At 35.7% G+C, this 22,920-nt stretch overlaps 1 protein-coding gene across 2 annotated transcripts in view; it reads left to right on the top strand.

Annotated features, from left to right (window-relative positions):
- LOC125671003 (FAD-dependent oxidoreductase domain-containing protein 2-like) overlaps positions 1-22,920 on the top strand; it is a 147,895-nt gene that overhangs the window by 69,672 nt on the left and 55,303 nt on the right. For both annotated transcript variants that reach the window (XM_048906479.2, XM_048906478.2), the window contains 2 exons: positions 6,188-6,308; positions 21,661-21,891. In XM_048906479.2, the coding sequence (XP_048762436.1) occupies positions 6,188-6,308; positions 21,661-21,891 (352 nt within the window). The remainder of the gene's footprint in view (positions 1-6,187; positions 6,309-21,660; positions 21,892-22,920) is intronic.

Here is a 22,920-nt window from a genome sequence, read left to right as displayed (position 1 = left end):
CCTCTGTTCACTTTCATCTTCAACAAATTGCAAAAATCAGTTAATTTTCACCAAGCCCATGCAATAAATTGAAACATAATCCTTATTAACACCTGTCAACTCTGCTTCCTGTGCTCAGGTAATGTCCAGCTACCTTTTATACTTCATCTGCCCAGGTACATGTATTAAGAGGTCTGTCTCCAATTGTCAAGCTATGCTATAGAACTGTGACCCTCTGGTAGCTAGGTACTGAAGATATTTTAGTGAGTTTCAGCAAACCAAATATATTAAACCTATGAAATTACATTAATTTTGATTATCTAATGAAAAATATTAATCAACAATTGATCCATATAATTAAAAGACCTAATTTATCTGTATCTTTGCAAGAAATGTACAAAATAGGAAAATGGACAGTTTAAATCACAATTGACCATTATTGACCAGTATTGATCACTTGGAGAGTATTGACCGGGACGGTTAAAACCACTGGTTAAAACAGGGGGCGGTTTTAACCGCCCAACCCTGGATCAAAATCAGCTCCTGATCGGCTCCTCATATTGCGACAACATAAAAATAAAGGAGCGGATCGAGCTGATTTTAACATAATGCCGACGTTACTTAAGTTATTTCAGTTTGACCTGCTTTGTACATAATGAAAGTGGTTAAACTATGAGGTGTTACAAATGAAATAGCATTGCTGTGTCTAGCGAGTAGATATCTAGTTGATGCAAATCGCGGGTTATCAAGTGCCGGGTAGAAAATGAAAATCGTCTAGTTAGCGAATTTCATTGTCCTACTTTACAAAAGACACATGAGTTACATAATTCAAGATACCTCTGACTGGTACCCTTGCTTTCTTTATATGTTATGTGCAGTGAAGATCATCAGACACAAATGTGAAAGGGATAAGAATCGGAGGAATTTCGGATTATCAGTGATCATGACTGGCATGAAGTCAAAGAATCTACAAAATACACTAGTGTGTAAATCACTTACTTAATGGTTGGGAGTCTCTTCAGGATAACACCACGAACTCCCTCGAGTCCCTGTTGAAGGCTACCCTTATTGAAATATAGCCCTTCTGGCAACATCTTCTGGCATTATTGCCGTAATATTGCAGCAACATTCCGGCAATACATTGCGGCAATATTGCGGTGATATCGTTTTTCATATGTAAATTAGATTTGCGGCAATACTGCCAGAAAGGTGTTGCAACAATATTGCCGCAAAGCATACTTTGGAGCTAGTTGCGGCAGTACTGCCGCAAAGCATTTTGCAGCAATATTGCCAGAAAGGTGTTGCGGCAATATTTCTGCAAAGCATATTTTGGAGCTAGTTGCGGCAGTACTGCTGCAAAGTTTGTTGCGGCAACATTGCCAGAAAGGTGTTGCGGCAATATTGCTGCAATGCATTTCCAACTGTGCTGTGGTGGTATTGCTGCAAATTGTCTACAGAGTACATAATGTATATATATTCTTTGTCTGTTGATAATGTTTACGGTATAGGTCACAACATCATAAACATGTCGTCTGCATGCTGACTATGCGCGGGAACTCAGAGTGCACACCCAATGCTTTTTATCAGGAACCCGATCTCTATTTACGGTTGTTAGAGCCAAGTACTGTGAAGACCCGCTCTGGATTGATTGGTTAATTAATTAATAAGTTAACTAGTTTATAAAAATAATATGATGATCTTCAATAATTTCCTTCTGCAGGGACATCTTTTGACATACAGTGTATATCAATATTAAAAAAACAACAACAAAAACACCAACAACAACAACAAAAAAAAAAATCAAACACAGATAGATCTATATATGTATATATTATGATAATTATATATTCAGATTGTTTACCAAAAAATATATATATATATATAAAGAATTAATTGAAAATTAAATTCAGTGACTGTCAGATAATTTTTTCTTATGAAAGTGCTGCAGACTAACAATCATGTAGCATTATCAAGTTCAAAAGACTATTTTACTACTAGGTCTCTACAATTATTTGTTTTTAATTGTTATGTTTTTTAAAATGGAAAATAGCTTTCCATTTAGAGGTTTAGGGATGGATCCCTTCATCACCGTGTACAATGCCACATGCGGGGACCGTGATCGGTGTAGCGCGGGGATGTGAATTCGAAGCGAAGAAAGTAGGTCAATAAGTATTCAAAGACTGATTGTGTTTAATCAAAATAAATCTAGATAGCCAAAAGTATTGCACGGAAGACAGTGGTTATTGGCAAGCTAGCACTAGCAACTGGGGAGTTTAGAACTCTTTGGAAATACCCAAACACTTCGGCAATATACAAGTAGGGTAGGCGCTGGGTATATTTCTCGGTGTATTTAATGAGAAATCTCCACTCCTACTGCATAAACTCCAAAGTTTTTTTGACCAGAAACATTACCTTTGAATGGGACTCAATATTCGAGTGAAAAAACCATGTATATACGTGTTTCCTATAGAGAGAGCTCTGCTCTCACGGCCCTTTGGGGCCGTGAGAGGGCTTCGCCCTCTATCAGTGTTTTTAGCAGAAGAACTGCCCCTGGCTTGAATACAATGATGGTCTCGTATTTTGCATCTGGTGCAGAAAGGAAAACATTGCAAATTGTGAGTTCGTGTTCGTCTCAGATAATTCAGAATTGATTCTGTAAGTGAACACGGAAATAGAAAATGGCATAAGCATTTTACCGTAATAAAAAGTAAAAAACTACAAGTAGCCGCATCAGATATTCAGAATGTATATGATTAATATGTCTTACAGCGTGACCGTGTTTGAGGGCGAAGCAAAAAAATATTGGCATTAGTATTTAGATCTCTAACAGGGCATTAAAATAGCTCGAAATATTATCACCTAAGGTATGAGGACAGAGCTCAATCAAAATATTCTAACTTTAGACATTTTTGATCCGCCTATTCATTGAACACGGGAAATGTTATGCAACTGATGTAAACAGTGCATTGTGACGTCATATTCATCGTCGGTGTTTAGCAAATACACAAATATAGGAGACATTGCATTGTACAATGATTCGCGTTTTAAATCAAGGAGTGATTATATATGATTAAGAAAATAAGATTTACATGCTTTTACGGATTTTATGTAACATATCTCAGAATAACGTGAACTTGGGTACACGAGATTCAAAAGGGAGAAATACATGTCCATGCGATAGTATTCGAATCGACGCCATTGGTACCAAAGGAGTACATACTCGAAATGTTTTAGAACCTTAAAATCTGACGATGTACTCTTAGGAGTATGATTTCGATTTCGAGCTAGAGTTTGAGCTGGAGCCCGAGCCAACTATAACCTCCTAGCCTGGACTTTTTATCATCATAGATAGATATTGCACCGGCATTTTGTCACAACCTAGCTCTTGGAGAAATACATAATCAGTTCACATGTCAGATGGATTGGTGCACCATGGCCCACTGTAAGGCTTTTCTATTCAGAATGTGTATTGTATCAATTAATTCAGAGTGCACAATATGCTTCCAGGTTGAATTTCACTGTCCGACGGGCGTATATTGTACCATTTGTGGTACTCTTGTTCAGCTAAGTTGTGGCCGTTGGACTTAGAAAAATAGCGTGAATTGTCAGATTCCGGACTCTTTTTTTGTTTTGCTTGCAGATACTCATTTGATATTTGCTTCATTGCTTTGCCATAACATGTTACAGATAAAGTTTGAATTTTGTGATATTTCGCTGAGTTGCAGCCCCTGGGCTTCGAAAAATAGTGTGAATTATCTGTTTTCTGACTTTTTTGTTGTGCTTGCAGATATTAAAGTATTATGCCCCCTTCAAAGAAGAGGGGCCTATTGCTATGCACCTGTCGGTCGGTAGACCAAATGTTGTCCGCTCAATATCTTGAGAACCATTCACTTGATTGTAATGATATTTCATATGTAGGTTGGTAATTAGTAAAAGAGGACCCCTATTGTTTTTCAGGGCCAAAGGTCAAGGGTCAATCTACTCTGAACATAGGAAGACACTGTCCGCTCAATATCTTGAGAACCCTTTGCTTTACAAACATCAAACTTATGGTACACTCAGGTACATGTTCAGGAGAAGATGACCCCTATTGATTTTGAGGTCACATGGTCAAAGGTCAAGTGTTTAAGTGGACTTAGTAATATATTGTCTCCTATCATTTAAGAATTATTTGCATTGTATTTTGCAAACATTTTTTGTTTCATAATTGCTTCTACAAAGTTGATAAGAACTAGTGGAGTCGCATCCACACCAGCTTAAAGTTTACATCCAAGTTTCTTATTTATGTAGATAGAGTTAAAACTTGTCTAGCATAGTAATACAACAATGTACATGTAGCTAAATCATTCAATCATGATCACCTACATTTCACAGTTCATTGACCTAAACCTAATTATAAATTAATTTGTCTTTTTTCCTGGTCTAGTCTTTGCACCTGAATAGTAGTTGATTTCCAACCATTCCTATCCTGGTTCCCCAATTTCCCCCTTTACCATAACATAATGAACTTCGAATATTTTTGTGGTCCAGTAATTTTTGCGACTGATAGGGGACTATGTATTAATTGCCATGCAATACTATCAGAATGCTTGTTTCATAACAATTAAACAATATGTCAAATAGGATTTAAACAGGCACATAGCATTGTTTTTCAAAGTGGGGGGAGGCAGCCAGAGAAAAATGACTTCGCAATTGTCTAAATGTCATGTGCATGTTCGCTAATGAGAAAATGAAAATGTATGCCTCAATAATGTGTAATTGAATTGCATTTATATAATCAAGAAAGTAGCATTATATACAAGAGATATCAAAACATGGCATATTCTTTGACGGGGTCATCAGTTGAATAAAGCATCCACACTCTTGATAGTATTCTCTTTAGAAAAGTGTGCAGACAGTTAGCCTAAATTCAGAATTTTGGCTCTGCCTGTCCACTTCTCTAAAGAGAATACATCAATAGTTGTGTAGCTTATAGTGATAATTTTTATCAACCCCCCCCCCCCTCCCCCCCCATCTGTCGGTCGGTAATTGTCAGATGTCAGTCGGTTGGTAGACCACATGTTGTCCGCTTAGTAGAAGAGGACCCCTATTGTTTTTCAAGTCCAAAGGTCAATTTACTATGGACATAGGGAAACACTGTCCGCTCAATATCTCGAGAATCCTTTGCTTGACAGACATCAAACTTGGTACACTGGTACATCCCAAGGAGTAGATGACCCCTATTGATTTTGAGGTGATATTGGTCAAGGGTCAAACTGGACACAAAAATATTCTGTCCGCTCAATATTTTAAGAACCCCATCCTTGACAGACATCAAGCTTGGTACACTGGTACATCTTCAGGAGAAGATGACCTCTATTGATTTTGAGGTCACATGGTCAAAGGTCAAACTTGACATAGTAATATATTGTCTCCTATATTTTAAGAATTGATTGACACCAAACTTGGTACACTATAGCTGGTACACCATAAGGAGTAGATGACCCCTATTGCTTTTTAGGTCACAATGGTCAATCAACTCCTCACATAGGAAGATATTGTCTGCTCAATATTTGGAATTGATGATACTACTATCAATTTAATGATGCATGTGTATAATCCTTTTCAATTTTGCACCATGGGGGTCATATATGTTTTACAAACATCTCTTGTTCAACTTTCAGTAGTTTGGGATAAACAGAAAAATGTTACTGTATACCTGAAATCATGCAACGTTACCTTGTATATTGAGTGCGCTCTTTTTTTCTTCAAGATAACCATGCCTTTCAACAAAATCTGCTTTAGTCAGTGTTGTATAAACTAATTTTCGTGAAGTTATCTATTTAATTTTTTACGAACCTCATGTAATTTTTTTTAAAAGGATTAAACTCAGTGCCAAGTACACAATAAACATAAATCTATTTTACAATTAATGATAAATTGTGAATTCGCTGCAATTCCTGTACATGCATATACTATGATGTAGGGTTAGAAAAAAATGACGCTTTGTATATAAGGCCGCCGTATTCAGCGTAGAAGTTTTATTTGTTAATCTAAATATTCAGAAATATCTTCAGTATACTTAATTAAACAAGAAATTATGTTTAGACATAACAAAATTATTCCAAATATTGTCTCTTATGACCTTTAATTAGGTAATTTTAGTGAGTGAATTGAAACATTAGGGTATCGATCTCCTTAACAATAATCAGACTTTGATATTTTACAGGTCGTGGTAATGCTGCTTTTGAAACTGCTGATGCTATTTACGGATCCACTAATGTTGTACACATGGTTGCACGCTCTAGAGTAAGACTCTCATGGGCCACACATTATGTAGGAGATCTCAGGTTTGTTTTAGCAAATGATAAACTCGGTTGCCTGTTTTTAGCTCACCTGAGCCAAAGACTCAAGAGAGCTTTTCTGATCAAAATTTGTCTGTTTTCTGTCAGCAGCGTCGTTGTAAACTTTTCACATTTTCGACTTCTTCTCCAGAACCACTGGGTCAATTTCAACCAAACTTGGCCAAAAGCATCCTTGGGTGAGGGGCTTTCAAGTTTGTTCAAATGATGGACCATGCCCCCTTCAAAGGGGAGATGATCACAAAAATGCAAAATTAGGGGAGGGTCATTTAAAAATCTTCTTTTTAAGAACCACTGGGCCAGAGGAGCTGACATTTACATGAAAGCTTCCTGACATAGTGCAGGTTCAAGTTTGTTCAAAGCATGGCCTCCGGGGGTAGGTTGGGGCTACAATAGGGGATCAAAGTTTTGCATAGAAATATATAAAGAAAATCTTTAAAAATCTTCTCAAGAACCATAATGGGTCAAAGAAGTTGACATTTACATGAAAGCTTTCTGACATAGTGCAGATTCAAGTTTGTAAAAATCATGGCCTCCAGGGGTAGGTTGGGGCCACAATAGGGACTAAGGTTTTACATGCAAATATATATGGAAAGTCTTCAGATAAGGGCCAAAGTGACTCAGGTGAGCGATGTGGCCCATGAGTCTCTTGTTGATGAATATCATTGGTACAATTTATGTGTCAGAATGGAATTTTCCTTCGAAGTTGAATGCCTTATTGGTAAAAATTCCTCGCATGAACTTCTTATGTAGGAAAGCCTTATATACTTCATGCTAGCCAATAAAAAGATGGAATTCTTGTTTATGATCTTTTTATTGACATTTAGGAACCATCTGATTATTAGTCCCCTACCGACAAAGTCAAAGGGGACTTTAGGTTTGGACTCCGTCTGTCTGTCAGTCCGATAAATCAGTTTTCCATACTTTTTTCTCTTCGATATTGCAGATATTTATTTCATATTTGGTGCATTGCTTTGCCATCAGTTACAGATCAAGTTCGAATTTCATCTTGGTTCGTTGATTTTTCACTAAGTTATGGCTCTTGGATGTAGAAAAATCGCATGAATTATCAGTTTTCCAGACTTTTTAGCTCACCTGAGCTGAAAGCTCAACTGAGCTTTTCTGATTACCCATTGTCCGTCCTCTGTCCATCTGTTTGTAAACTTTTCATTCTTTCGACTTCTCCAGAACCACTGGGCCAATTTCAACCAAACTTGATATAAATCATCCTTGGGTGAAGGGGATTCAAGTTTGCTCAAATGAAGGACCATTCCTCCTTCAAGGGAGAGATAATCACAACAATGCAAAAATAGGGTGGGGTCATTTAAAAATCTTCTTCTCAAGAACCATGGGGCCAAAAAAGCTGAAATTTACATGAAAGATTCTTGACATAGTGGAGATTCAAGTTTGTTCAAATCATGACCCCCCAGGGGTAAGGGTGTGGCCACAGTAGGGATCAAATTTTTACATGCGAATATATATGTAAGACTCCAAAGTGCGATGGGACTCCAAAGTGCGATCGTCACGCCAAACCCTGATGGTGTAACACGCCAAAGTGCGATGGTCCACATGCGCACCAATGCACCAAAGTGCGATGGTCTGACACGCCAAAGTGTGATGGTCTGACACGCCAAAATCCATTGGTTTGTAAACAACACAGTGTTGTGGTACAGACTGTACCAACCGTGTGTTGTTTCACTAAAATATCAGTGCAAAATCCATGCATAAAAAATAAGAAGTTCAACTTATTTCATTACCATCTATTTGCCGTGTTATTAAACACAAAATTTTCCAAGGTGAAATCGTATAGAATGTTTTGCATTATAGCATATTCCCAGGATTTTATTACGCGTACGTCGCAAGTAATAACTGATCATGAATTAAAGAATGTTTGGGCGAAGAAGATAGTTCGACAACAAATGTACTTTGCCGTTCTCACCATCCTCAACCTTGTATACCTTGCTGTTGCTTTCGTCCGTGTTGCATTTCTTCGGTTTCATTTTGAAAGACGTTAAGAATGACGTCACAATGACGTGACGTCACAAACGTTACTGAACTCTGCACCATCAGACTTTGTCGTGGTCATCGCACTTTGACGTCTGTAACGTTAATAAACCATCGTACTTTGGCGTGACCATTGCACTTTGGAGCAACCATCGCACTTTAGAGTCTTATATATATACAGTACAGTCAGCGCGGATCCCTTATTTACCGTGTCCCCGTGATTGAAAGTTAATCCTTTCCGCATTACACCGTCGCGGTTTTTCATAGCGAGGCTTCGCGGAACCACGTTTATACATCGACGGGGTAAACCGCTGAGAGTGGCTGAGTACCTGTAATTTTACAGTTGATAACTAGGTCTGAGTACTGTATCTTGACTCCAATGACAGTTACTACCAATGGATAGAATCAATTGAAAAGTACAATTTAAATCTTATACATGGATGTTAGTGAATTAAAATTTTCACAGTACTTCCGTATAATCGACAATGTATGTAAAACATAATTTACTTCAGAGATTTAGGTTTCGTATTGTCAGTGATTATCATGGGTTGCATGTGCTGGAATTTATAGTGATTGGCAAACAGAAGTTTAAAAAGTTAATTGGTATTTATAAACATCTTTTTAATAGAAATTAATTTGAAACTAAAGTTTAGAAAATATTAGATAACATGTCGAAGAGAGTTCTGTCTTTCCTGTCAGATCATGGCTTACAACTGTAGTTTTCTAGTCAGCTGAGATCATAAACATGCAAATTGCATGTGCATGGGCAAGTATATTTCTTCTGCATACATTTCATTTAATTGAATTTCAAAATTCAAAAAAAAATTAAAGAAATATTAATAATATTGCATCGATTTTAAGAAAAACCAGTCTCTCATATTGCAATGTTTAATGAAATTCAATGTGTTAATGATTAAAATAAATCTAAAACCCAATTCTGAAACTTTGATATTTCCTTGCTGATTATCACACGAGGTCATGATGATAATTGATAAAAAACAAATACTTCTATTTGTAAAATAATACTTGGGCATTGAAATGCATGTATGATAATGTTTTATTTGTAAAGCGAAACCATGGTAAATACATTAAACTGGGAATAAAATTGACGGGACATGTGGCTTTGTGTGGTTATTTTTTTTTATTGAGTATTGAAATTTTAAAATAAGATCATTGATCTAACAAAAAGTCGGTCTTCAATAATACATGTATTTGATGAATTGAGGAAGTCGTTTGTAAAATGAAACATAAATTTAAATTCTACTTGAATCTTCTCGTTTTTGTTTAGCACATTCATGTTGCATATCAGATTATTTGTTGGAAGATGTACGTTTTAGTGATAAATTTAATGTTAGATTTTTCGTAGTCATCTTGTTATGTTGTAAATAGTGTGGATCTATGGTTGCGTAATACTTCCTGTCTACCCGAGGATCTGAGTTTTGAAATACTCGTGCACGAGTTTTACAAGGAAAAGTCTCTTTGAAGCAGCATGGCTTCTCTGCAAACGTTACTCGAAACGTGGTCAGATTAAGGTTGGAGACACACACACACACACACACACACACACACACACACACACACACACACACACACACACCCCTCTCATTATCATTGTAAGAATGTTAAAAGTTAAGCTTGACGTACATTCTTGTTACATATCCTTTTGTTTGATAGAAAGCAAACATTTCAATGGCAAATACAGTGAAACTTCTCCAAAGTGGCCCCTCAGAAAACCATTTCTCCCTGAATATCGGCTGATTTTCAAAGTCCTGGCAGAAATCTTAAGGGGATATGATTGTGACGTTTTTGAAGTCACTGCGCAACTCGAACTAACGTAATTAGGTCATGATTGTCGTGATACATATTGATTGTGACTTTGACTAAAGTAATATTTTTGAAATACAAAAGCATAAATCATAACAGTTGGGGCCTTATTTTGATTAAATAATTTTGTATGAATGCCATTATGACGTCTTTTTAGCAAATATGAGGTAACGACATAAGCGCGTGATTTTCGACGCCTTGTTTACGTTGACAGCAGACAGAGTTTGACAGATGCCGTGGTACCGCATGTTATTATATATTTCTAGACCTGTGTATTCTGTTCAAAATAGATTCAAAATAGAAATGAAAGACGGAGTCGCAACATGTCGAACAGAATCTCTGCACAATTTTAAAAGTACATAGATCTATAGCCAAATTAAACAACAATAAACTTTGGGCTAAAAAATTCTGCAAAATTTTTATCATGCCAGAGTAATAATAAATATTTTGTATTATATTCCGAGAATTCGTAAATAATAAAAATAATTGAAAAATATATTTACCCGAGGACTAAACATTTTGTCGGCACATAGGTACATGTGGTACTGCTCACGTATAGGCCTAGCTATGCCTCTACTGGTACATGTATATACTAGCTGTCTGCGTCTTGTGAATTATTTAATGCAATTCATTGGTTCATCCATGATGCATTTAACCTCATGTACCATAATAAGTAGAGATATACAAAGCAGGCTACTCCTCCTAGGCATCTGATCTCACCTATTGTAAGTCCAGGGATCCGTGTTTGTCCAACTCTTTTGTTTTGTATTCCTTATAGGAGTTATGAGATTGATCACTGTTCGTTTTCTTCAACTTTCCTTAATAGTTTTATGAAAATGTTTATGCGCCCAACTTGTTACACCCCTTCCATTTTCAAAACATTAATAGGTTACTCCAGAATATCATTGAAACTTTAGAATAGTTAGAATCAATAGCAATCAAATAATTTACACATGAATCTAAAACAATATTTGCAGTTTAGAGGGGTACATAATGTAGATCTGCGATACGTAATTTCTTTACGTGAGTATCTAGTTGAATCATTAATGATCTAATTAGTATGTGTCCATCATCCGTTGATTCATATCAATTCTATTAGTATTTTTCGCAGTTTACAGTTTTACTATAATGAATTACACTGATTCAATTACTACTTAATTAGGTTATTAAATACTAAGGCGCAATTACGGTATCAATATCGGATGTCAGATTGCTACATGTGTTGAGCCAAACATTTAATTATTGTGGTTAAAGATTCTCTAAAGTATATTAAAGTTTTAATGAGATTAGAACATTTAGGTTGGTCGGTGATATGATTTTAAGTGGGTTTTTTTTGGTTTGGTTTGGTACCTTTATGCATTCTTTATATGAAATTTCAAAAATTCTATATACATTCATACTGGATATGATTTCCCCCCCCCCCCCTTCATTTATCTGAGCAATTTATGCTCAGAATGCACCCCCCCCCCCCAAAAAAAAAAAAGAAGAGAGAGAGACAGAGAAAATTCAGACTGTTTTGTTTCCAAATTGAATTCGTCTTCATACCAACTAAAATATTTTCACTAATGAACCACTTTTAAGAGCATAAGATTTAAACGTTGTGGTTGATGTTTAAAAAAAATGTGTTTTAGAGAAAGAAAAAAAATCAGTCGATTTATTTGAAGCAATTTTCAATGACCTCAGATGACCTTCAGTTTATCATATCTTTTTATCCAATTCATTAATTGACATGGCAATATTTTTGGTTAGTCCTGTAGTTATGGCTGCCATCTTTAAATCATAATATGTCTTACGGCGTGACCGTGTTTGAGCGCGAAGCAAAAAATATTGGCATTAGTATTTAGATCCATAACAGGACAAAAAATATCCCGAAATATTAGCACCTAACGTGTGAGGACAGAGCTCAATCAAAGTATTCTAACTTTAGACATTTTTGATCCGCCTATTCATTGAATGCGGGAAACGCTATGCAACTGATGTAAACAGTGCATTGTGACGTCATATTCAGCGTCGGTGTTTAGCAAATACACAAACATACATTTGTAGGAAATATTGTACAATATAAAGTGTTAATCTAGGAGTGATTATACATGTATATGATTAAGAAAATAAGATTTACATGCTTTTACGGATTTTATTTAACATCTCAGTACGACGTGAACTTGGGTACACAAGATTCAAAATGGAGAAATACATGTCCACGTGATAGTATTCGAATTGACGCCATTGGGACCAAAATTTTCAAGTTCCATAGGTATGGTTTAATTTTTCATTAGTTTTCTATATTTTCCTTTTAAACATGTATATACGTGTTACCTATAGGGAGAGCTCCGCTCTCACGGCCCTTTGGGCCGTGAGAGGGCTTCGCCCTCTAGTAAAATAATTAAAATCTAACTAGAGCAAAGTTCGTTGCAAGGCAACGAGAGGTCTTCCGTCGGAGCTGTGTGACATAAAAACCTTGAATTTGACCATATGTCCTTGGGTCAGGTCCTAATGCAGCCTCAGTTAACATGAAAATCTGTTGTAAGTATGAAATCTAAATGTTTCTTCATTACTTGATATGGCCAGGAAAAAATATGTCCAAACGAAATTATCTTTCCCACCAGATGACTAAAAATTGGTACACTAATTATTGTTTTGAACAAATTGTCATAATCAATAGACCTATCAACTGATGAGTTCCACACTTTAATTGTGAGTGTGTGTGTGTGTGTGTACTTGTCAATTTTTTTTTTGGAGGTCCCCCCCCCCCCCCCCCCCAACCAACCAAACTTTAATAAGCAACAATTACCGGCCTACTTTTCCTTTAGTGTTGCAATGTTGTTTTTGATACTTACATGGAAATATGAACCTCCCCCCAAAGAAAATGGTGATCCTACCCTCAGAATTCCTCAGCAGCCACCGATACCGATCAGAGAGAATGTAAAAAAGAGGACTTACACATCGGTTTATCACAAACCATAGTTCAAGTGACAAAGCATCTTAATAATCCTTGGCTGCTTTTTTTTTTCATGGAGTTCATCCCAATGATTATATGATCTATCGTATATGTTTTACGTCCTATACAGGTCTTTAAAAATGTCGACATCTTTGGGTTGAACAGCACTGGCCTTAAATCTTGAAGCCCACGAAACAGGTTTTTTGAATTACTATAAATTGAAGTAATACATGTATGCAATTCAGCATCTTTGTTCAAATTTTCATGTTTGAACAGGAAAATATGATTAATCAATTCTTTAATAAGTAAATCTTAATGGGTTTTTTTTTCATGTATAAAATGATGTATCAATTTTAAGTCCTATCTCAATGCTTATTTTTAAAAAATCTAAATCCACACATTCCATTGACCGGCAAGTGTATTCATTTTCATCACCGAAATGAACGCGCAAAGACATTTTTATCAGCGTACTATCATTATAAAAGTCACGACTCAAGTCCGTAGAAAGCAATATAGTTGGAGGCAGGAAACCAAACAGAAAATCCTCAATAGGTAAGAACAAAAGAGGTAGACATAAGGTAGATTGAAAGGGCATGACCGTAAATTAACGATCTGTATAGTATACTGTCAAGCATAAGTTGGCAAAAATACTGGATGGTAGGAACCGGAACTTCCTGTCCTTCCACCTTCCACCCATGCTGTGACTAGGAAGGTATGATCTGTCATTTGTCAAGATCAATAACCAAAACTCTTTACATTCTCTGTAATGGATGGTAATTTCAAATACAGAATTTTCAGACATACTCTGTTACCTGATATATCATTATTTAATATAAGAACAGGTCCTGAATAGTCTGCAGATACATCGGTGGGGTAAATTCACAGCAGCTCCAGTCTCCCAACAGTGTTTAAATATACTTTTTTTCTATAACGTAGGAAATGATTCCGCAATACCAGACTAAATTCACAAAATCGAGTGGTGTTATCGATTGACAGGTGCTCATATGCATGTAGCACTGTGCATGCATGGATTTCGTGTTTCACAGTTTGTGATAATTAAGACAAGAGAAATTGTGATTGATATTGTAAATAAAACGTAGAAAATTAAATGACATTTGATACAGGAACCGTACATGAGTATGTGTGTATGGGATCTAACTTTCGCCTTCTTGCCCTCTTGATATGTTATACGTAACATCACCCCGGGAAAAATTATTTGAAATACTTATCCAGTGATTTTACAAAAAACGAATACAAGTTAAGTTTTTAGAAAGAAAATAATCAACTGTGACAGGAAGATAAGTACTGTAACGATATAAGTAGTTTGGCTACACTGGCGATTCTGACTTCTCGTATGTAATTATGAAATAGTTTGAGAATTTAATATATATCATTGAAATGAAGCTATAAAGGTGTACTATAAATTTTTATCGTTAGGTGTTTAATAAATTTATACTACTCAAGTACATGCGTGTATGATCTCATTCCACGAATCAGTCTTTTGAGGCGCGCGTGTATGTGGGATTAAATTCTTTCAGCATTTAACTTTTCAGTCCCAATAATGAAGAAAAAATTGCTATTTAAATTTATGAAATTTATGGCTCAGGACATACAATAAAGGTTTTATAGCTGTTACCAATATTTTATCATACAACAAAATTATGATAGCATAATATTCAGACTGAAGAGAATAATTCATCGAGTTTGAATTATTTATACATACAAGTCAAATAAATTGCTCTTAAATCTTGAATATTTTATTAAACTTTAATATCTATATGCGTATATACATGTAGGTATATTATGTACACAGTGCGCACAGAAGTCGCGTATGAATTTCACGCCAGGGGCACGTGCCGAAGTTACATAATTTGGACCAGGAGTTCTGAATCAATGTTTAATCAAAGTCATTGTTTTTAAACAATAAAACAACAAATCATTTGAAATGAGACTGGTCGGCCATGGGTTTCTGAATATTCTATACGCATGTTTAGATTTGGTTTAATCATGATTATAAACTATTGATTTCAAAACATGTTCAGAATTAATTCGTTATGTTTGTAAAATGTATCCATTTTCTTTTTCAAAACGAAGAATTTGAGTAAAGCTTGTGTGTTCAGTTAAAGTAGTGTGAAATCACAGATCGCTAGTCCAGCAGCGATGAATCTCCGATATTAAACACACATTTGATTGGACATGATTGAGACACGAACTGTATATTAAATTGCAGATTTTAAAATTGATGCCTGACTCAATGCTCTAGAGTTTTGAATTTAAAACAAATCAAACGTAAGACCAGGGACGTATAAACAAGTATATACATCCCCGGAAAGACTGAATTATTCGAAAAATCCAATATGATCAAAAACATAACATTCTGTGTTATATTTAGGACGACAATGTTTACTTTGTGTACATGCCCTGGTTCACACGCGATGGTTCCTCAAGGCGGTTACGTAATTGTAAACAAAAACAAACCCCGCGGTGTATGTAAGATGCGTGTAGTTAATGACTGAGTTATTCTGTGCTTGAAGGTTTGTTTCTTCAATTAAATATATCGTTTTAATAACAAACGTAGAAGAGATAACCTTTTCCTCTTTTTTTCTTTGGAACGATTGTTTATATTAAAGCTACTAAATAATAAAAAAAGAAAGTTGTCGATAGATGATTTTCAAAGGAACCATAGATCACGTTAAAACCTTATTTTAAAAGAATATTAGCATTTCATGAAGTCAGATTTATCAATTAAAGCAAGTTTATTTAAGTTATACGCATATTTTCCCCCTTCACCTACCTAATGATACGGTTAGGCCAATTCAACTTAATTGATAGATTATCATCCCCGCCCGACCCTCTAAAATCGGCCCGCCCGAAATTTTTTTATTTTGCGGAGCTTGCGATTTCCGGAAAATTTTCATGTCCGACTCCGGGTTTTACACTTCTTGTTTACATTTCCGGTATAGCAACATGAAAAGCCACGCGAAGAAAATAGATCATACTATGGTTTCCTTAATTTTCCACCTTCTTACAGGCGTAGATGAAAGGAAAGGATTAATATGCTTCATATCTTGAAGTTTGATATCTTTCTGTGTTTGAAATTAAAGCTTAACCTGGAATTCGTCTGTGAAGTAAGTATAGATCCATCTGGCATTAATGATGCACTACTTGTTTGTCATTAATATTTTTCTCAGAAAATAAAAATTAAAAAATAAAATCCTCCCACCCGCCCCACACTTTTTGGTGACCCTGGATGATAGTCTACTAATTAAGTTGAATTGGCCTTACCTGTTTGCGGGTCAAGCTTTTTACTCATATATAACACATTATACTCGAGCAAAATATGTTTATGCTCAGATCAATAAGATGTTAAAGAACAACTTTTCCAGCGAAAGCCATATCGAAATATTTACCTTTTTTGAGTTATAAAGCGAAAACTTTGAAGATCCCCAGATCCCTAATTTAAGGGACCAGCCCCTTTTTAGGGATATCAAAAGAAAGCTCTTAACATTTTGCACAACTTTTGTTCTACACGTCTTAACAAAATATTTTTAGTTTAAAAGATACAAAGGAAAATATGTGTAATTTTTTGCTTCTTTAGGCGTCCTAATTTTTTAACCCTGTCAACCACCATTTCGAACGCTGTTGTAATCAAAAAACAAAAAACGATGTGCACAACTACAATGCTCCTGATTTTCATTTTCAATGCATTTTCTGCTCAAGCTTATACAGTCTCGGAGCCTTTGTCTGGAAACCAAAGCCCCTAAAATTTCATTCAAAGGGGAATAACTCATGAACAGAAGGGAATTTCTGAAATTTTAAAATTGTTCTGTCAAGTTTATAAACCCTGAAAATTTGAGCAAAATCCATGCAGAAATGAGCGAGATATGAAGCTTCAAAGTTAGCATCTAGGAAAAAGAAAGGAAAAAAAGAATAATAAGAATAATATTAACCAGCACAATCAGTATTGAGGAGGGGGTGCACATCACCAACATTTTTGACCTTGACCTACTTACATTGTCAAGGTCACTCTTTTACATCAAAATATAGTCCAGACAATAACCTGAGAACCCTTTGACATTAGGTTTTCAAACTTGCACATGGAAGGCAGATTTAAGACAAGATGTACTGTACCAATTTTTTTTTACCATGACCCATTGATTTTGATGCAAGCTTTGGCCTTTTGTGTTTTTTCAACATTGTTAGGTTCAGGGGTTGTTTCCATGGAAACGAACTCATTTAGATATGTAAAAATTGTCATTTTTCAAACAGGAGAGACCTCCTTTCTATGATAAAATGATTTTCAGAAGAATCTAATTACTTTCATCTCAGCATCATATCCCCTTAACATTTCCTTACAAAGAAAGTCTTACAAAACCGGCCACCTCTGAAAACCCGCTGGCCACATGGAATTCTCTCCAAAAAGGTAGAAAAAGTGAAGAAAATCGTCCATTTTCCGGATTCCGGATAGGTTTGAATAGTACTCAACATTACAAGAGACCTAGATCTGCCGATATGTTTGTATATATAAATACTTGGGATGATCAACTTCATATATATCCATGATTTGTGTTTATAATTGTTCTTCATTTTTTAAGTATTTTGCAGGGCCTATAGTTATGATAACAAACGTACCTATAGCTCTTTCTAATCGTGACTTTTTGTCCGTGAAATTTTGTCCTGTGACTTTCTGTCCTACATTTGCTGAAAATCACCAAGACACAATGCACGGTAACGGACCCATATTTTTTTTCCCTTGAGAAGTAGACTTTGTCTTTTGAGCATAGGTGTTAGCTACTGAAATACACAGGAAATAGGGGTTGTGGGGGACCTCTAATTAGACAACACAGGGAGTTTTGTAGCACTAGATAATCGAAATGAATATTGAGATAGCAACCCAATTCAAATACACAACAAAATTAATACATGTTGATTTTAATTTCATTCAAAATCATACTTTGACTTTTTTGAAAATAAGTTATATTGGAATCAACCAAATATTCTGGACTGAAATATGTCTAATCAAATTCTGCAACATAATTACATGTACCTGATATTGTACCATTTGTACACAGATATTCAAAATGTCTTTATACCCCTGACTATGGACTGGATATTCGGTTTTAAAATGACATGTAAAAATTTTCACTCAGTCCATATGCAGGACACATCAAATGATTGTTTTGGAAGGTCCACTCTGACTGCCCGTGAGCTGCATTAGGATAAGTACTGCATGCGTGGATACATTTATATTATTTGTAATTCAGTAAGGTGTTAAGGTGTTTAATTGTAAATGTGGGTAGGTGGGGATTTGTGTATAGGAGGATGGGTGCCCCCACGCCGAACAGGGTTCTGGATCCGTCAATCCTCTCTCTCTCTCTCTCTCTCTCTCTCTCTCTCTCTCTCTCTCTCTCTCTCTCTCTCTCTGTGTCTCTCTCAATGAGAATGATGTTTTGTGTTAACCTCACACGAGAATATATACATTGTTTAGTATAAATGTAGTCATACATAACACGAAATTCACGATATAATTCGTTGTGCCTTTTTAAAACTACCCAATCCTTGATGACTTTAAAATAATCATCTTCCTTACAATCAGTAATCTTAAAGGGAACGTAGGGTCAAAAATCAAATTTTGATATGTGAAAACTGGTACCATGCAGACAACAAAATCTAGCATAGAAAAAATAATTGCTGCTGATAACAAGATTTAATCTGTCATTTACACTGAAAACTGAGCTGAATGGGAGAATCTCTTATCATGGGGACTGATGACGTGTGTGTGCGGCAATTCATTACAACTGCTGTGCCTATAGCACTAAATGGGTTATAGAGTATCTATATCTAAATGTCGGGAGTTCAAGCGAAATTTTGCACTGTGGTCAAAGGAAAAGGAATACATGTATCTACCTTTTAGCATCCCTGATCTCCCCCCAAAACTATGAACATTGTGCAATAATTGGATACATAACCTTGGAAATGAATCTTTTGTTTTTGAACGGCATTTTGAGAAAGAGTCTTTTAAAGAGGATATCAGGGTAAGTACCAGTTATATTTGCGTTTTACTCAGTAAATACTAATAATTCTTAATGTGTATAACCAGAGTTTATTTACAACAAACTTTTACTTATATAATAATTTTCTAATTTAATCTATCCTTATCCATTGAACATTTTGTACAGGCTAAATATGAAGGGATGGGTAAACACTGCTTTTTAAATATTCAAAGTTAAATTAATATCTATTTAAGTTAAGATATTGGGATACACACCAAAACCTATTAAAAAGAAGATGCAGTAACTAAAATATTTGATGGCAGCAAGCCTAAGAAAATAAGAGAAAATAGCTCAAAAAGATGAGGAAAAGCAGGATACATGTAATACTTTCAAAAATCACCACAGCACCAGCACATTTTGTATTATACTATTGTTTTTAAAGAAATTGAAAATGTACAAGTAAACAAATGACGTATAGTATATATGAAGTAAGTATATATAATTAATTAGTCATTATTTTTCAGCTAATCCATTTTCTTTTGAAAACCAATGAAAACTCATATGCAGAACCTATTGACCAACCTGGACTATCAGCATCTAAGGAAACAGGTAATTTGATGCACTTCTCTATTAAATGATTAACAAAGTTTTACAACCAAGGTCATTTTAATTCCCCCTGTGCAGTTAATCTTTCAAGTCTTGACATTTACGTGGCAATTACTGCAGGGGTGTAGTGATAATCAACTGATTTGTGCTGTACATGCAGGTTCACATTGTAAGATTCTCTTGTAAACAGATGTACTAATAAATCAGAAAGAGAGAAAACTACTATGAAAAATAAACTCTTTGTTGTGTGACATACATGTACATGCACTTTCATGAAAATTCATTACTAAAGTTATAAAGTAATGGTTTGATTTCATTTTTATATTTTCAGCTCAATGAAGACATGAATAGTGACAAAAATATCCCACTCTCAATCCATATTGAAGAATAAATCAACTTTGTGCAACATATACAGATAGAATTGCCCAGTCATTGTCCATCATATGTGCTAAGGAATGTTCAAGTAGATAATGAACAATCCTGTATAAAGAATACAAAATTAAAAGTTTAAGAATTAAGAGTGTCGTTTTCATCAATTTATCCCAATGCACTAGTGTTTGCATTTGAAGCTGCTAATAATTCCTCTTCATTATAATCAGGCTCATATTGATATCCTTTGCAGTCAGACATGATCAGATGCTTTCACTGAGAGGCAATTGCCCGGTATACGTCATGAACAGATGGGATTGTGGGAAATATCTTAAAGAGCGATAACTTTATCTTGCAAAATGGCAGTCTCCAGCATATGATGTGTAGCTATATTTAATAGCCGATTTCTACACAACAGATTAAAATCAAATGGAAATAACCAGTGGACTTAATTACTAAATATTTAGTATTTGAAATGTGAAAATATTTTTTTATACCCTACATTCCCTTTAATAAAACATGATGAATAAATCCATAACAAAATACTTGATTTTAAAAACAGAAAAAACTTGTAAGCCAAATTTTTAAGCATTTAATGATAAAATCGGGGGGAGATAACTTGCATATGTTTACGGTATAAAACCGATCAATTTGATCAACAATGTTACCACAGCGGGGACAGGTAGCTGTCGATAGTCATCCCGCGATGAGAACGCGGTTTACCTGAGTTACCTCTAGATTACTGCGTTAGAATTTTCTCATCGCAGAAACGCGGTAAACAAGAGATCCGCATTGCCTGTACTGTAGGGAAGATCTTTAAAAATCTTCTCAAGAACTGCTGGATCATAAGAGTAGAGATTTACCTGAAAGCTTCCTGGTATAAAGTAGGTTCAAGTTTGTTCAGATGCCGGCCCCCAGGGGTAGGGAGGGGCTGCAATAGGGGATCAAAGTTTTAACTTGGCACAAATCATCCTTGGGTGAAGGGGATTCAAGTTTGAACAAATGAATGTCCATTCCCCCCTTTAAAAGGGAGATCATCACAAAAATGCAAAAACAGGGTGGGGTTATTTAAAAATCTTCTCAAGAACCACTGGACCAGAAATGCTGAAATTTACATGAAGCTTCCAGACGTAGTGGAGATTTAAGGTTGTTGAATTCATGTCCTTAGGGGTAGAGTGGGGCCACAATAGGGGATTCAAAGATTTACATCCGAATATATAGGGAAAAATCTTAAAAAATCTTCTTCTTAAAAACCACTGGGCCATAAGAGTGGAGATTTACCTGAAAGCTTCGTGGTATAAAGTAGATTCAAGTTTGTACAGATCATGGCCCAGGGGAGGGGGTAGGTTGTGAATACGTAGGGAAAATCTTTAAGTATGGGCTAAGGTGACTCAGGTGAGTGATGTGGCCCATCGGCCTATATTGTCTTTGTTTTATACTACTGCATTTGTAAACAATATACCAGGCATATTTTGCAGCATGAGCATTGCTCTTGTTAAATGTCCTATGATTCTGAGTAAGAAAGGTAATAATATGTGTATTGAATCCTTGCTAATGTAACTGTTACTGACTATCTTCTGCACATCCCTCAAATTCTTTTCCACAGGGCAGTAAACAATGGACTTCTTGATACATATCAGTTAAAATCTCTGGATGGAGTTCTAGAGGCAGGATTAGAGGAAGTGAAAATTGTTCAGCAGGATGGAAAGTTACACCTCCAGTTCAAAGAGGATGAGGAAGATCCAATTTATTCCATTGACAACTTTGCTCTCCGAGATCCTTATGATAAAATCATTCGTTGTCTTGGATTTAAATTTGATAAATCTATTTTTAACAAGTAAGTATGGTATAATCTAATTGATAGGAGATATATATTCTATTACAGTATTAAGTCTTATTGTTTTTGCTCAGTTCTTCTTATCATTATTAAAGTCTTCCGTTTCCAATGGAAGACCTTACTGTTTTTAGCTTACCTGAGCTGAAAGCTCAAGTGAGCTTTTCTGATCGCTAGTTGTCCGTCTGCCTGTAAACTTTTTACATTTTCGACTTCTTCTCCAGAACCACTGGGCCAATTTCAACAAAACTTGGCCAAAAGCATTCTTGGGTGAAGGGCTTTCAAGTTTGTTCTAATGAAGGGCCATGTCCTTTTTAAAGGGGAGATAAGCACAAAAATAGGGTGCAGTGCTCTAAGTTGCGAGTAAAACGGTCAGAACAACCGGAAGTGTGTGAATCGGGAATTTTCGTACTATTAAGAAAACTACGTTTGATTGTTCCTGATCAATTGATTGAATATTGTTTAACGCCCCTCTTGAGAATATTTCACTCATGGAGACCTCACCACTGCCGGTGAAGGACTGCACAATTTAGGCATATGCTCGGCGCTTATGGCCATTGAGCAGGGAGGGATCTTTATTGTGCCACACCTGCTGTGACACGGGACCTCAGTTTTTGCGGTCTCATCCGAAGACCGCCCCATTTAGTCGCCTCTTACGACAAGCAAGGGGTACTGAGGACCTACTCAAACCCGAATCCCCGAGGGATCATATATATATATATATATATATATGTGTGTGTGTGTGTGTGTGTGTGTAATAGATGCACATTTACAGGTACACATATAGAACAAAGGTAATTGGACAGGATGTACGTGTATATATATATATACATGTATAGATATAAATATTCAGACACCGAAGTATCGAGGAGGGGTTGCCCCTCCATTTTTTGGGGTGAGGGGTGGGGGGGGGGGGGGTGATTTCGACCATTTCCTTGCTATATGGGAACAACTTGACCAGCCTAATGACACTTCAACTTTTATCAATCTTATAAAATATATAATATATGTGTTGTGATGATTGTAACTAAA

The sequence above is a fragment of the Ostrea edulis genome, chromosome 4 (genome assembly GCF_947568905.1).
Source record: "Ostrea edulis chromosome 4, xbOstEdul1.1, whole genome shotgun sequence".
Classification (NCBI taxonomy): Eukaryota; Metazoa; Mollusca; class Bivalvia; order Ostreida; family Ostreidae; genus Ostrea; species Ostrea edulis.
This window is presented reverse-complemented; position numbering and strand designations above follow the sequence as displayed.